At 43.4% G+C, this 17,826-nt stretch overlaps 1 protein-coding gene and 1 non-coding gene across 2 annotated transcripts; one reads left to right on the plus strand and one right to left on the minus strand.

Moving 5' to 3' along the window:
- Positions 1-682: 682 nt before the first annotated feature.
- LOC141636296 (small nucleolar RNA R71) lies at positions 683-791 on the plus strand. The gene has a single exon (XR_012540917.1). It is a non-coding gene; the product is annotated as a small nucleolar RNA R71 (small nucleolar RNA).
- Positions 792-2,689: 1,898 nt separating this feature from the next.
- Positions 2,690-5,368, minus strand: LOC141630192 (uncharacterized). The gene is made up of 2 exons (XM_074443052.1): positions 5,056-5,368; positions 2,690-2,835 (listed from the first exon to the last, which is right to left on the minus strand). The coding sequence occupies exons 1-2, from the start codon at positions 5,366-5,368 to the stop codon at positions 2,690-2,692; spliced, it is 459 nt and encodes a 152-aa protein (XP_074299153.1).
- Positions 5,369-17,826: the final 12,458 nt, after the last annotated feature.

Consider the following 17,826-nt stretch of genomic DNA (forward strand, 5'->3'; position numbering starts at 1 on the left):
TGTGCTAGGTGTGAATAGTTTCTGACCAGAAACTATTTTGTCTGACAGTTCAGTCGATCGACTGGGAATGCAGGTCGATCGACCTGAATTACTGGCATTCAGACTCGTTTTTGCATCAGAATTCAAACGAGCTTCTTCATCATTTCCCGAGTCTTCCTTTGGCTTGTCGGGACTTTCATAAGAAAGGCCACTTCTGAGATTGATGGCATTGATCGTCTCAACCGGCCCTTCACATTTAATTGAAGAATTAGCGGCTTGCTTAGCCTCCATATTCTCCAATTGTTTCACAAAATTCTGTGAGGACTCAATCCCGGCTGCTTCCATATTCGCCACTTGAACCAAAAGGAGTTGGACCATCTCTCTTAACTTCTCGATCTCATCTGAGTTTTGAATAGGAACTTCGACTTTCCCCTTGGAAGCTTCAGAAGTCTCGAGTTTCTCGAGACGGGTAGAAATGGAAGTTATAAGTGACACAACAGCAGTCATGTCTTCACTTTGCCTTCGTGACTTACCACGTGAACTTCCAAACTCAGCTTTATGGACTGCCATCTCCTGAATGGTGTTCCAACCTTTACTTTGACCGGTATTATTTTGGAACCTACCATTAGCAGCTGCATCCAAAATGACTTTGTAATCATCATATAAAGCAATGTAAAATAGATTGCAAAGATACCATTGCTGGAAACCATGATGAGGGACAGCTCGGACCAAACTTTTGAAACGTCCCCATGCTTCACAAAAATCTTCGTCGGCTCCTTGCTGGAAACTCGTGATTTTACTCTTCAAGGCATCAGTCTTCGAAAGCGGGAAGTACTTCTTGTAGAAGGCTAGTGCTAAAGATGTCCAATCAGTGACTCCAGCTGCTACTCTATCGAGGTAGCGATACCAATCTCGCGCCGATTCCTTCAAGGAGTATAAGAACATGAACCCCTTTACTTCATCTTGAGTTACCCCCTCCGGTATAGGCATTGAACAGCAATAGTCCGTGAAAATTTCCATATGTTTCAGGAGGTCTTCATCTGGCAGACCCGCAAACTGATTCCGTTCCACTAAATCAATATAAGAGGAACGAAACTCGAATTTACCGGTAGAAGGGGTAGGTAACTGTTGCCCCTTTTGAAGGTGGTGCTCCTTTGGCTGAAAATTATCATATATCGTAGCCATAACTTCCAAAATGAGAGTACTCAAGTCTTCCTCTCAAAAACCTGTCCTCTAACTGTGCAAAAGCAAAACTAGAAGCAAAGGTAAGCAACGGCCTCAACGAACAAAAGTTCCTTGAGACAAGGAAAATAAACTAAAATAAAGCAAACAGAATTACACCGTCTCCCTGGCAACGGCGCCAAAATTTGATACCGTCGTTTAATACCAAAATTAAATTTATATTTCCAAACTAAAACTATAGCTAGTGATAGTAAGGGTCGAACCACAGAGAGACAAGGTTGATTTTGTTTGCTATTTTTCAGTCTAAAAAGTAACGATAAATTGGGGGTTTTAAAATCGATTGATTAACTGGCTAATTGCTAAAATGAATATTCTTAACAAGATAAAAAAAGAGGATCGGGAATTTCGGTTCACCATGGCAAATAACAAAGTCGATCAAGGCAGAGATCTCATAATACGGTCTCAGGGAAAATAAGCTAGTCTTTCGATCAAAGCTCAAATAACCTCACGGTCCAATAATTCCCTAGAATTTATCAAAGTTTTCACTCAAGAGAAATTCTAAATCTAGCGATAAATCAAATTACCAATCTTTCGACCTAGCAAAGAAATCCATCAAAAGATAACAAGACCAATATGGAAGAACTCGTGCTACACAACAATCCTAATTTTATACCATGACTCACCTAATTCCCAATCAAAGGAATCACCTACGCATAATCAAGACTACACTAATTGCGAAATTAACAAATAAGGACAAATTCAACATGATGGAATCTAACTAGAACAAAGAAGAGAAATTCAATTACTGAAATTAATTGATGAAACAAGAATTAAATTAATAAGCAAAAATAAGAGAAAGAAGAATTGCATAAAAGGCTTACTAATTGAATATCAAGAACAAAGCATTCCAATCAAAGGTTTCCGTCTCAAGCTAGATCTGAAAACTAAGTTTTTTCCAGAATGAATAACATAACCTAAAAGTTGCTGCGTTCTACTGATAAAAAGATACCCAAAGTTAATTACAAGTTGGGCTTTTAAAAGTCTAACACGGAAAATTAAACATCAGCTCGAAATCAGGTCGATCGATGTCAAAGACAACGATCGATCGACCGTGCGAAAAAACAAAAGAGCTTCGTCCGAGCTCCGGGGTCGATCGACTGAAAGGCTTAGTCGATCGACTGAAAATGCTGTGCAGTGGCTCCTTGATGCTTCCAAACAACTCTTCACTCCTTGCACGCATCCCAAGGTGAGTGAATGAACTCTCCTTCCTCTTGGCTTCCTTGAACTTGCTTCCGGAGGACGAACTTGGCTTGATTTAGCCTACTTCCATGCATTCCTACAATAAATCATAGAAAATGCAAAGTAAACCGTTTCGGAAGAAATAGCAGCCTAAAGCTACCAATTATGCATGGAAATACGTGCCAAAACCACAGATAAAGTGTATAGAATATGCACGTATCACCATACAAGGCCTCAAACGTTGCAATTCTGATGCTGGTGTGATAGCTGTTGTTGTATGAAAACTCAATCAAGTCCAGCCTATCTTCCCTACTCCACCGAACTCCAAGGCATAAGCCCTCAACATATCCTCCAAAGTCTTGATAGTCTTCTCAGTCTGACTATCTGTCACAGGATGGAATGTTATATCATCTTTAAGGTCGTTCCCATCAAATCCTGCAACTCTTGCCAATACCGTGAAATGAACCTCACATCTCGATCCGACACTCTATCCTTTGGCACACCATGTAACCGAACCACATGTTTTCTATAACCCAGAGCTAGCTGTATCTTGGTCCAAGTATCCTTTATCGGAACGAAGTGAGCTGACTTTGTTAAACGATCGACGATCACCTAAATCATATTGTTACCTTGCTGAGTCCTTGGTAACCCCACGATGAAGTCCATAGAGATCGACTCCCACTTCCACTCTGGTACCTCCAGTGACTGTATCTTACCTTGTGGTCTTCGTTGCTCACCCTTTACTCTCTGGCAAGTTAGACACTTAGCCACGAACTCGACCACATCCTTCTTCATATTAGGCCTCCAAAACGTTTTATTTAAGTCCTTATAAAGTTTGTCACCCCCTGGGTGAACTGAATAAGGAGTGCAATAAGCTTCCGTCATGATCACCCTTCTCAAATCTGCATCACTAGGAACACACCATCTCCCTTCAAAACGAACACTCCCATCTGTGTGGATAGAAAACCTCGAAATCGTGCAACTCTCTACCCTTGACTTCCATTCTTGAATCTTTGGATCAAGCTCTTGTTTCCTCTTTATATCATCATACAAGTCCGGCTCGATCGTCAAGTCCCCGATGGTATCCCCTTTCCGAATCATATGAATCCCCATCTTGGAGATCTCATCCCTCAGCTTCAGCAAGGACATAGCTGTACATAATGAATGAACACTCTTCCTACTCAAAGCATCTGCCACAACATTGGCCTTACCCTCGTGATAGATGATCTCCATGTCATAGTCCCCAATCAACTCCATCCATCGTCTCTCTCGCATGTTCATCTCTTTTTGAGTGTAGATATACTTTAGACTCTTATGATCTGAAAACATCTTAAAGGTTGCCCCATAAAGGTAGTGCCTCCAAATCTTAAGAGCAAAAACAACTGCACCCAGCTCCAAATCGAGAGTAGGATAGTTCTCCTCATACGGCTTCAGCTGCCTCAACGCATAAGCTATAACCTTCCCATTCTGCATCAAAACACAATCCAAAACGTTCTTTGAAGCATCGATGTATACTTCAAAGTTCTCACTTCCCTCAGGTAGAGCTAGGATAGGAGCTGTGGTCAAACGCTCCTTTAAGGTTTGAAACGCCGTCTCACAAATCTCATCCTAACGAAATCTGGTCTCTTTTCTCATCAATTCTGTCATAGGCCTCGCGATCGTAGAAAAGTCTTTCACGAACCTCCTGTAGTAGCCAGCTAAATCCAAGAAAATTCGAATTTCAGCAACATTCTTCATTGATTCCCACTTGGTCACTACCTCAATCTTGCTAGGATCCACCATTCACACCCTCTTTGGATATCACATGACCCAGAGAAGCCACATTCTATAACCAAAACTCGCACTTAGATAACTTGGCATAAACTTGATTATCTCGAAAGGTCTGCAAAACTAACCTCAGATGTTCCTCGTGCTCCTCCTTGGTCTTAGAGTAGATCAAGATGTCATCAATGAAGACGACCGTGAAACTGTCCAAGAACGGGCTGAAAATCTGGTTCATAAGATCCATGAAAACTGCTGGTGCATTCGTCAACCCAAAAGGCATCACTAAGTACTCATAATGACCATAACATGACCGAAAAGCTGTCTTAGGAATATCCTCCTCTACTATCCTCAACTGATGGTAGCCCGACCTCAAATCGAACTTAGAAAACACTCCTGCGCCACTCAGCTGGTAAAAAAGATCATCAATCCTTGGCAAAGGATACATGTTCTTCACCGTGACATGATTCAGCTCCCTATAGTCGATGTATAGCCTCATGCTCCCATCTTTCTTTTTCACAAACAACACTGGTGCTCCCCACGATGACACACTAGACAAGATATACCCCTTGTCTAACAGATCATTCAGCTGCTTCTTCAACTCTTCCAACTCTTTAGGTGCCATACGGTACGGTTCTTTAGATATAGGACTTGTCCCCGGTTCGAGCTCCCCAACCACATGTATATCGGACGCCGTCAGTTTCTCCACACGCGTATCTCTCACTTGGCAAAGAATTAAAGGACACTTCTTCCTTAGACATGACTTTAAAGTCATCACAGCGACGAACACACACATTGGTCTCACAACAAACCCCTTATTTGATATCCTGACACCCTTGGGACCCTTTAAGGACACTTTCTTTTGTCTGCAATCTTTCTTAACATCATACTTACCCGACCAGTCCATCACAACGATGACCTCAAACCTATCCATAGGAAACTCTGATAAGTTGATCGGTAGGTCTACCTCCCCTACGAACATAGACACATCTCTATACAACTTAGAACAAGACACCAACTCCCCAGAAGGTATAAACACGCTATCTTCTACAAGTTGATATTCTCCTAAACCCATAGCTAAGGCATGACCACTAGACACAAGCGAATGGGTTTCCCCTGAGTCAAACAAAATGAAAGACGGTGTATTATGAACAAGAAAGGTACCGGTAACTACATATGCATCGTTCTCTGCCTCCTGCTTGCCCATCATAAAGAGCTTCCTGCTGCTTTTCTGACCTCCACCCTGGACTGAGGTAGTTGAAGTAGTCGGCTTAGCTGCCGAGTTCTGAGCCACACTGTTATTTGGGCGCTGATAGGACCCTCCATTGTTATGGTTGAAGCCGCCATTGTTGTTGTTTTACCCTCCACAATTGACCCATAACCCAGATGGCCTGTTTTTAGCAAAACTCTGGCTCAGATCCTGAGAAAAGTTCCCCTGATAAGTCCTCGGAAAGCCTCCTCCCACTCTAGCACTGGTACAATCATGTCTCTTGTGACCCACTCTGCCACAGTTGAAGTAGGTAAGGTTGGAGTTATCACTAGTACTCCGACCACCACCTCTTCCCCACGCTCGAGATCCCCCTACATAGCCAAACCCTCCAGAAAAAGCCCTCCACAATCTGCTCACCATCCCCGAAAGGATCACCATAGATTTTACAAAACAACAACGAGGTCAGTTCACTGCATAATTAAATAAGACAAAGTGCAACAAAGGTAAACAGCTGTTTCACCATCAACCTCCAACTCCCAATCACAACTCATAACTGACTACACACTAAAGTGTGTAGCCATGCCAGTGGGGGATCGCAGCCTTTAAGCCCCGCTCATCACACGAGCGATAACCCATGTTCATTAATGTGCACATCCCCTCCTGTAGCGGGTTCCACAGAGGGCGAATCAAGGTCGTGAAGCCACTCCCGCAAGTGACTCCACTCAGGCGAGGACGCACCTCGCAAACATCACCAACCATCTCAACTCCAACGCTCCAATCCACCAAGAACAATCAATCAACAATATCAATCGTATCAATTAAATAACAACACACATCTTAAATCAATTAAACAATAAAGTGAGTAGGGAAACTCTACCTTAGCACAAATCTGATACGAGACAATCAAGAAAGCTAGATCGGCTCCTCTATGAAATATCCACCTAACAATAACCATACAATTCCAATTACAATCATGCCAAAATCCGCTTTCCCCCAAATCACAAAGTTAGGGCAAACCCTAAAAGACAAATTGACCAAACTCATAGAGCTAGAGGCTTACCGACACAATCGACGCAAGAGAAGGATGAATAAGACTCAGGAGCAATCCACGAACTTGAGAGAGATTTGAGATGATTAGAGTTACGTTGAAGGTTTAGGTTTTGGTAAAAAGTAATTATGAGACTGTAAATCCCGTTTTATAACTCTAACCCTCTCTAAATCAAACCGCGGAAATAATCATCGTCAGACCGGATACTCGGTCGAGTATAGAGTATACTCGGTCGAGTATTCCCATACTCGACCGAGTATTCCTCAACAGTAGCCTGAACAGAAATACACGACGCACTACTCGGCCGAATAAGCCATATTCGGCCGAGTAACAGACTTAGAAAAACCGTAGTATTACACCACTAATCCATTCACACAAACATGTTTTCACTACTGTTTAGTGGGAGATTAATAACACCGCACAAATGTTTCTCAAAATACTCACATACTAAAATATTTTCCCATAACAGTAAAACTTGTAGTGACTATCTTTTTATCAAGATTTAAGAGTGTACTTGTAAATAACTCGTTGTGATTGCCTATACATGGCGAAACCAAGATCTGAACAACGGAAATTAAAAAATTTCAGCGGGGCAAATGGATGATTGTATAAGGGAAATACTGGAATAACAAATCATAATTCAACACACTTGATGCTTGGAATCCACCTTACTCAACCACCGGACTTGCTTATATCTAATTATACGAAAATTTAATTCAACACACTTATTAGAGTATAATGTACGGAGTTCTCCGTAATTGATTAAAATTGAATAAATTGATGATGAAGAAAATGAGCAAGGCCAACTACGAAGAGAGATTTGTTAAAAGATGAACTTCGACAAAATTAGAAACAAACCTTGGTCTTAATTTGTAACTGGAAGATGGAATGAATCCCAATTGAATAGATTATTGCTCGTAATAGAACAATTAGTTGTTGAATCGATTAGAACGTCCAAGGAAATGGATTTTGGCTATTTTGTAATGGAAGCGGCAGATGGAATCAATTACCTGCAGAAGTTATTAAGGTTTTGTTTTAGATGGAAGATGAATAGATGATAGGTTTAGGATAAAGCATAGGGACGGTGGAATTGATGTTTTGACGAGTTTTAAAATTTTCACAAGTTGCGCCCAAATATAACACGTGCGCGCTGCTAAAAATATTTGGTATGATGTGGTTATAATCACACCGACACTATAAGGCGTCATTTTATTACGGAAGGGGTATTATGTAGTCGACGCTCTATTAAAGTGTCAATGGTAAACTAGTTAAGTGGTGAATATAAGATACTCTTCTAACATTCCCCCTCCCCCCGTTCGCCGGTCTCTCACAAAGTCACAAGTATGAAAATATCTCTTCTCATGCTCATTACTAACCGGGTATATAAGTTGCTTAGACACATTTCATTCTATGTAACCCGTATCTGTAATGACTTAAATGATAAATTGTAATAAAATGTTTTGTTATTGAAGTTTTGATACACTACCTCGGGAAACCGAAATGGTAACAGCATTGGTTACCTTGGCCGAATAAGTTGGGGTGTTACACTAACAAATAATTTCCCTCCAAAAAAAGGTTAATTAGGTAAAGTAACCTAGAAATACGTAAGTAGTACTCCGTATGTGACAAGAAACACATAGATATCATCTAAATTTCCCTTTTTTATTAATAAAATTTAATTCCTTTAAGGTGGTATAAAATGGTGAAACTACTCATGTAAGGCAACCAACCCAAACCCTAACAGTCTTCAAATTATATTAGGTATCCTCACAAATTCATAACCTAAATATCAAATTTAATTCAAAATATATCTCAAACTATAAATTACATTATTAACGTCAACGATTGTCCTAACATCTTATTAGTAATTATTTTATTGATAGTGTGTATCAATTAGTTATACTGTTTCCATATTAGCAAGATACTTGCCTTGTATTTAGGATGCTTAGTTAACCTATGTAACCATATATATGTGAATAAGATAATCTCCCAAATTAGGGATTTCAGTATTCTACATGGTATCAGTGTCTAGGTAAATTTTTTGTGCCTCGCTCACGGCCTCCACAAAATTTCTGCCTTCCTCATCGTGCCTAGCCTCACGCTACAATGGCCGGTGACGACGCCAAAACCGACTATCCCAAACCCTCCCTCCATCTCGTATACACGGTCACCAACATCCAAAATAAGGTCCGTGTTCTCGATGGTGTTAAGGTCTCCTACTCCTTATGGGTTGATCTCTTTACCCTTCATGCTCAGGGTTATAAGGTTTTGCATCATATTGACGGTACCGCCCCTCCGCCGAAGACGGATTTGTTGTATGAAGCGTGGATGGAAGTCGATGCCATTGTTTTACAATGGATTTATGGCACAATGTCTGACGAATTACTTCCTCGAGTTCTAGCACGGGATTCCACGGCACACCAAGCATGGACCCACGTCGCAAACATCTTCACCAACAATAAGGGTGCGCGTGCCGCTAGCCTCGAGCACGAATTTATCAATCTCAAACTCGGTAAGTTCCCTAATTTTGATGCATATTGTCAACGATTAAAGGAATTATCGATTGCGCTTTTCGACGTCGGCGCCGCTGTCACTGACCAGCGGCTGGTTTTGCAACTGGTTCGCGGCCTACCTAAGGACTATGACACAGTTACGGCTTATATAAACCAAACCCTGCCAAATTTCGAAATGGCGCGAAGCATGATTGAACTTGAAAATCACCGCCATGAGAGTCGTGATGAACCCGCGGCTCTGGTGACCCCGACTTCCCCTCCTGCTGAAAATCGGAATTGGGATGATGCACCCAACTCCGGCCAGACTCGCACCAACCGCCAAAACAGTGGTAAATGAAGCAGTAAATCTGGAAACAGGGTTGGGAACCGTCAGTCGAAACAACAACAATCCACCTTGTCTCTGCCTTCTCCGTGGGGCTCGCTGCCGGGGTGGCCATCTCAGTGGACCCCTCCACCGTGCCCATACCCCACTCTTCGCGGTGGGTACCTCAGTTGCCTGTCACACGCTCGTCTTCTCGCAACAATTCGCAAGGGACTCACGGGTCTCGAGCTCCACCTGGTTACGGTCAAGCCCATGTTGCCACGGCCTCCGATAGCCCACAGCTAACTGACCTAGGGCAGGCGTTCAGTGCCCTAAACATGAAGCCCTATAACGGTGGACCGTTCTATATGGATACGGGAGCCTCGTCACACCTAAGCACGGATGCAGGTATGTTTCATTCCCCTCTCAATTCTAGTGCGATTCGCTCTATTTATGTCGGGAATGGCGCTAGTATTCCAGTACACGGTTCCGGTAACACTAACATAGCCACACAAAACCGCTCCCTACACCTTCACAATGTCTTATATACCCCGCAAATAATTAAAAATATAATATCGGTAAGACAATTTACTAGAGACAACAATGTGTCCGTTGAATTTGACCCAGATCGTTTCTCTGTGAAGGATTTAGCGATTGGGAATCTGATTCTGAGGAGCAACAGTGATGGCGACCTTTACCCCGTGTCAGCCGAGTCAGCCGCGTCCAAGTCCAGCCCCGTTCTTCTTGCTTTTTCCCGTGATGTTTGGCACTCCCGATTAGGACATCCAGGTGCTTCTGTTTTCAATTTACTTAAGTCAAATTCTAGCATTGATTTTAATAGTAAGTCGAACTCTTCTTTATGTCACTCGTGTCAAATAAGCAAACATAAAAGGTTGCCTTTCTACGATTCTACCTCTCATACTCTTGCACCCTTTGATATTATACATAGTAACTTATGGACCACTCCCATCAAAAGCAAAGGAGGATACAAATACTATTTAATTTTGATCGATAATTTCACACAATTTGTTTGGGTGTATCCTCTTAAATTTAAATCAGAAACCTTTTCCAAATTTATTAACTTTCGTACTTATGTCACCACACAATTTAACCGTTCCATTAAAACTTTCCAATGTGACTTAGGCCGTGAATTCGACAATCATGAATTTAAAAATTTTGCGGACCAAACCGGTCTAGTCTTTCGATTCTCGTGCCCTCAAACCTCATCCCAAAATGGCAAAGCTGAACGCATGATTCGACGTATAAATGAAATTGTTCTAGCTTTATTACACCACGCGTCTATCCCTCTTGAATATTGGGTCGATGCCCTTCATACGGCTGTCCATCTTCACAACATTTTGCCCACCAAAACTCTCAACAATCTCACGCCAACTTCCGCTCTTTTTCCCAAAAATCCCTCCTACTCTCACCTTCGTGTCTTCGGTTGTGTCTGCTACCCAAACCTCTCGGCCAAAACACCTCACAAGCTTGCAACGCGATCCACCAAATGTGTCTTTCTCGGTTACCCCCAGGAGTTTAGAGGCTACAAATGTCTTGAAATATCCACTGGCAAACTCATTATTTCCCGTCATGTTACTTTTGACGAAGCGGTATGTCCTTTCGCTACTCCTTCACCCCCAACCCGCGACACCACCAACGGCCACTTAAACCCTTCCCTCATTGACGCTTTCCTCAACAAACCCCAACCCATGACAGCCACACCCCACACCCAACCCAACTCCCCTCGCCATGCTACCTCCCCTGGCCCCACACCCAACTCCCCTCACACCCCTCCTCCAGTTTCTCCTTCGCCCTCCCATGTCTAACACTCCCTAGCCCAAACCACCCAAGCCACCACTCCTCACACCCCAGACACGCAAACCCAGCCCCAACCTTCCCCTCGGTCAGCTACGGCAGTCTCTGACCACCTTCACCACTCCCCTGACCCGCCACCATCGTCCTTTCGAGACCATCGCATGACTACTCGAGCCATGAATGGTATCTTTAAACCTCGTGTCCTAGCAGCTAAAACCGAACCCATTTCCCCTCTACCAAAATCCCCTCACGCTGCCCTCCGAAACCCACACTGGAACACCGCCATGAACTGTAACACCCCCATACTCCAACCTCCATACTCCAAGTGCTTTACCAGGACCACCCAGGTATAAGGATGTTACCATCTCGGTCACCCGAGGCAATGATAATCAAACAAACAATAATGAAACAACATTTAAATATAAATACTTTAGCGAAAGGTTACAATCTCAAAACCAAAACCAAAAATACGAATACATGTTTCAAACCAACTGTCTAATCAGCTAACTGAAATGTTTATTAAACTACTCGTTACAGCGGAAGATTTCTATCATCAGATCGTGGCACATCCCAGCCTATCCCGAACTCGACTCATACCGCCAATAATCGCTCACCATCCCGAATGGATCACCACAGTTTTAAAACATTAACCGGGTCGTACTAATCACACAATTTATATAATCAACAAGATAAGAACAACACAAATCAAACAAATCACACACAATTACCCACACCAATCAATCTCCGTCACCGATCGTCCACTTGGACCCGCCACCGCTGGGGGACCGCAGCCGTACCCACCAAATCCTCGCTCATCATACCGAGCGATAACCCTGTCCCATTAATGTGCACATCCCCTTCTGTGGCGGGTTCTACGGAGGGCGAAACTAGGGTGTGAAGCCACTCCTGCAAGTGACTCCACTCAGCCGAGAACGGATCTCGAGAACCAGAGACAAACAATCACAACCATCAACAACAATCAATCAACAACCGTCATAAAACCAATACGATAATAATCAGCAAATACACAACACCAACAATGCATTATGGGACTAATACTGAGTAGGGAAACCCTACCTGGAAAGCACAACACAATCAGACAATCTCACAGCTGATATCAAAACGCTTCCTCTACGAATCCTCCTCCTAACATACAAACATATAATCACTACCAATCATACATAACAACAAAACCCCCAAATCCCCAAATTAGGGTTTAACTAACTTTAAGGAAACATTATAAAAACGGTACGTACGTCTTACCCTCGACGCAAGGATCACAAAGATATCAAGAAAGATAAAATCCGACCTTCCAAGCTCCGGGATTTGCCAACAATGCGATTAAAGCGAATGACGTAGTTTGATTTCTCTTCTCACAGTGATTAGGTTTTAAAAAGTGTTTAAAGAACAATGACGGAAGTAATATATACTCTAATCGCATTATTAACAAAACCCGAGAAATCATCCCCCGTAAACCGGCTACTCGAACGAGTAGCTAAGGTATTCGATCGAGTACCCCCTTACTCGATCGAGTATCCACGTTACTCGATCGAGTACCCAACAGGTCAGAAACTATTTTAAACTGCAACTCACTCTTACTCGACAGAGTAAGGCCTACTCGATAAAGTACCCAGAGACTCATAAATACGTAGTATTACAGTCTTCCCTCCTTAAAAAGAACTTCGTCCCCGAAGTTCAAACCACAACAAAACAAAGACTCACACTACCACACTCCCGACTCAACAACCAAATCAACCTCAACATAAAACATGTTACTAACCCAAACTCAACCCGACTCAACGACAACAACTATACCGACACAACATAAAAAGGGTATAAAAACTCTTAAAAACTCTTTGTGATCATCTCCTACCCCCCTAAAAGAAACAAGGTTACGTCCCCGTAACCATACATACCTGATCAAAAAGGAAAGGGTAACGCTCTCTCATGACATCCTCTGCCTCCCATGTAGCTTCCTCAGTCTCGTGGTTAGACCAAAGGATCTTAAGCAAAACTGTCTCACCGCTCCTAGTCTTCCTAACCTTCCGGTCAAGAATCTGCTTAGGTACCTCAAGATATGATAAAGACTCATCTAGCTCTAAGCTCTCTGCCTCTAACACATGTGATGGGTCACTCACATACTTCCGCGGCTGCGATACATGAAACACATTATGCACTCTCTCTAACGCAGCCGGTAAAGCCAGACGATATGCAACCTCTCCAACTCGCTCTAAGATCTCATAAGGCCCAATGAACTTCTGACTCAGCTTGCCTTTCTTCCCAAATCTCATAACCCCATGCATAGGAGACACTTTCTAAAGAACCTTGTCCCCAACCTGAAACTCTATATCCCGGCGATGTAGATCTGCATAACTCTTTTGCCTATCATGAGCTGCTCTCATCCGTTCCCTGATCATCTTTATCTGTTCAACCATCTCATGTACCATCTCTGGTTCTAGAACCACTGCCTCAGCACTGTCGTCCCAACAAATCGGACTCCTACATCTCCTCCCATATAAAGCCTCAAACGTTGCCATGCCAATACTAGTGTGGTAGCTCTTGTTGTAAGAAAACTCTATCAAATCCAACCTCTGTTCCAAGCTACCACCAAAGTCCATCACACAAGCTCGTATCATATCCTCAAGAGTTTTGATTGTTCTCTCGACCGACTGTCCGCGCAGGATGAAAAGTCAGACTCATCTTCAAAGTTGTTCCCAAAGATTCCTGCAACTCTTTCCAAAACCTTGAGATAAATCTCGCATCTCTGTCAGACACTATGTCCTTAGGGACTCCATGTAACTTTAGCACATTCTTTCGATAAGCCATAGCTAATTGTGCTTTAGTCCATGTATCTTTCATTGGCACTAAGTGAGATGACTTGGTCAGTCGATCCACTATCACCCATATCATGTTGTTACCCTGTTGACTCTTTGGCAAATCCACGATAAAATCCATAGAAATGGATTCCCACTTCCACTCAGGTACCTCTAAAGACTGAATCTTACCTTGTCGTCATCGCTGTTCCTCTTTAACTCTCTGGCATGTCAAACAACGGGCCACAAACTCAACTGTTTCTTTCTTCATCCCAGGCCACCAAAACGTGTTCTTCAAATCCTTGTATAGCTTGTCACCACCTTGATGTACTGAGTATGGTGTACAATGTGCCTCTGTCATGATTGTCTTTTTCAGCTCCTCATCATTAGGGACACACCAATTACCATCGAACCTCAAACTACCATCTGTATGAATAGAGAATCGAGACACTGTCTCTTTCTCTACTCCAGCTCTCCACTCAACCATCTTAGGATCTAAAGCCTGTTTACCTCGAACATCATCGTAAAGATCAGGTTGTACTGTCAAATCTCCCACAACATCCCCTCTCTGCATCATATGTATCCCAAACTTCCCCACCTCATCTCTCAACCTCATCAAAGATAGAGTTGTACATAGGGAATGTACACTCTTCCTACTCAAGGCATCTGTAACAACATTGCCTTTCCCTTCATGGTAGATAATATCTATGTCATAATCGCCAATCAGCTTCATCCACCTCCTCTGTCTCATGTTCAACTCCTTTTGAGTGAAGATGTACTTGAGACTCTTGTGATTTGAAAATACCTTAAAGGTCCCCCCATAAAGGTAATGTCTCCAATTCTTGAGAGAAAACACAACTGCACCCAACTCTAGATCATGAGTAGGGTAGTTCTCCTCATACGGCTTCAATTGCCTAGAAGCATAGGCAATCACCTTACCGTTCTGCATCAACACACATCCCAACCCATTCTTTGAGGCATCTGTATAAACCTCAAAGTTCTCGATCCCTTCAGGCAATGCTAAGATAGGAGCTGTGGTCAAACGCACCTTTAATGTTTGGAACGCCTTCTCACAACTCTCATCCCAATGAAACCTGTTCTCTTTCCTCATCAAAGCTGTCATAGGTCTAGCTATCTTGGAGAAATCTTTCACGAACCGTCTGTAGTATCCAGCTAAACCCAAGAAACTCCCGATCTCAAAGAACATTCTTTGGTGCTTCCCACTTTGTCACCGCCTCAATCTTTGCCGGATCCACACTACTCCTCTTTAGAGATCACATGCCCTTAAAAAAGCAACTTTCTCTAACCGAACTCACACTTGGACAGCTTAGCATACAACTCATGCTCCCTCAAAGTCTTCAACACAATCCTCAGATGCTCCTCATGCTCCTCCTTAGTCTTAGAGTAGACTAAGATGTCATCGATAAACACCACCACAAACTTGTCCAAAAACTATTTGAAGATTCTGTTCATCAAATCCATAAACACGGCCGGTGCATTAGATAACCCAAACGGCATCACCACATACTCATAATGGCCATACCTGGACGTGAAAGCTGTCTTCGGTATGTCCACCTCTCTAATCTTCACCTGATGGTACCCCGACCTCAAATCAATCTTAGAAAAGACTGATGCACCACTCAACCGATCAAACAGTCATCTATCCTTGGCAAAGGATACTTGTTCTTCACCGTCACTCGGCTTCACCGCCCGTAATCTATGCACAACCTCAAACTCCCATCTTTCTTCTTCACGAAAAGAATCGTGCTCTCCCAACGATACACTAGGTCTAATGTATCCCTTCTCTATCGATCATCTAACTGTTTCTCCCCGAGCTCCTCCATTTTCTTAGGACCCATCGGGTACGGTGCCTTAGAGATTGGGCCCGTCACCGGTTTCAACTCAACAAAGAAATCTATCTCCTCTTCGGTGGCAACCCCTAATCTCCTCTCGAAAAACATCCGCAAACTCTCCCATCACGGTATCCGATCAACTCGGACTCTCTATCCGGTCATCTCTCACATGGCACAAGATCAAAGGGCATCCTTCCTCGGATAAGACTTCAAGGTGACAAACAGTAATCAACTTAACTTTGGGTTTGACTAGAAACCCACGATAAGACACACTAACACCCTTAGGCCCTCTCAAAGACACTTTCTTTTGATGACAGTCTATCTTAGCTTTATACTTTCCCAACCAATCCATCCCGACTATCATCTCAAAACCGTAAAAAGGAAACTCTAGCAAGTCTACAGGTAGATCAACTTGCCCAACTATCATAGACTCATCTCTAAACAACCTCCCACATGATACAGACTCACCCGAAGTTATAAAAACTTTCTCACTTACAGACTCATATACCCTCAAACCCAACCGTTTAACATGACTCGAAGATACAAACGACTGAGACGCCCCCGAATCAAACAAAACAAAGGTATGAACACCGTTAACAAGAAAAGTACCAGTGATAACATGTGCATCCTCCTCACCGCTTTCTTGTCCATCATGAACTTTCCACCGGTCTTCCATCCACCTCCCGACAAGATCTTGGTGATGTGGTCGGCTTAGCACCCGACCCCTGGTTGTTGTTGTTGTTCGTAGCTGGTTTCTGATAAGAATTACCGCCATTGCGGTTACCTCCACCCTGATAGCTCTAACTTCCCCGGTTAGACCATGACCCAGACGGTCTATTGCTCGCATAACTATGTGCAGTTCCCTGAGAATAGCTCCCCCGAGACGATCCCTGAAAAGCTCCAGGCATACTCGTGCACTCATGTCTCTTGTGGCCTACACCGCCACAACCATAGCAGGTCATCCCCCAACTACCACTACCACTCACACGGCCACGCCCAAAGGAAGCCCCAGCACTGAACCCTGACCCAGAAGAAAACCCTTTAGCTTGATTGTGGTTGCCTTTCTTGTGACTAGATTGGCATCCACCCTCACTCTCCGCCTTTCTTTTCTCAACACCCACTCTCTCCTGAGACATCTCCACTAACCTCTTAGCTCTCCCAGCCCTCTCATAAGCTTCCTTAACATCAGTAAGGACTCCTACATGTAGCTTATCCATGATCTTAGGGGTCAATCCCCTCTCAAACCTCAGCGCCAGGTTCTCCTCACTCAAACCCATATCCTCAACATACCTAGACTCCTCATTGAACTGCTTGTAGTACTCAGCAACTGACATATTAGATATCATCTTAAACCCATCAAACTCCTCCCTCAGCTTACTCCTCACATGCTCCGGTGCAAACTCTTTCCTCATAGCCCTCCGAAACTCTTCCCAAGGTATAGCAGGTAAGCCCTGGTTCGCATACATCTCCCTAGCACTCACCTTCACCTTATCCCACCACTCGCCACCGCTTCCCTCGGGTAGAACGCAGCTTGCTCTACTCTCATCTCATCGACAAGTGAACCAGGTCTAGTATATTCTCCATCTCACGATGCCAGTTGTCAAGAAGGTTTGGTTCCCCGGTCCCCTTGTGCTCTTTTGGGTTGAACCTCGCTATATAGAGACTGATCTTAGAGTGATCAACCTCCTTGTCCTTTCCCACTTTCTTTAAGGCCTCTGTAAAAGCATCTTGATGCTCCAACATCTTAACGACATCATCTATGTTCATGGTCTCAGCTCTCGCATAATAAGCGTTTCTCTTGGGCGGCATCTTGAAACTATATAAGAAAGGGTAGACATAAACATACGTACTTAAACCTCAAAACAGGAAAGCGGAATGCCCAGAACACAATCGATCGAGTGTAACCCTACTCGATCGAGTAAGAGGCTACTCGATCGAGTGCCCACCAGGCCATACTCGATCGAGTACCTCGACATCAGACCCCAAAGAGACCTTCTGATCTCTAACATACTCGACCGAGTAGCCAGGCTACTCGATCGAGTGACCCCCTACTCGATCGAGTGCCCGAGGTACTCGATCGAGTGCCCGAGGTATTCGATCGAGTCCCAAAAA

Source organism: Silene latifolia, chromosome Y, assembly GCF_048544455.1.
Source record: "Silene latifolia isolate original U9 population chromosome Y, ASM4854445v1, whole genome shotgun sequence".
NCBI lineage: Eukaryota > Viridiplantae > Streptophyta > Magnoliopsida > Caryophyllales > Caryophyllaceae > Silene > Silene latifolia.

Excerpts from the sequence above, each read along its gene's own strand:
- LOC141630192 (XM_074443052.1), bottom strand. The coding sequence starts at position 5,368 with ATGGGCAAGCAGGAGGCAGAGAACGATGCATATGTAGTTACCGGTACC. Across the intron at positions 2,836-5,055 it reads CGTTGTGATGGACTGGTCGG|GATTTGATGGGAACGACCTT; the intron begins GTAAGTATGATG and ends CAAGAGTTGCAG.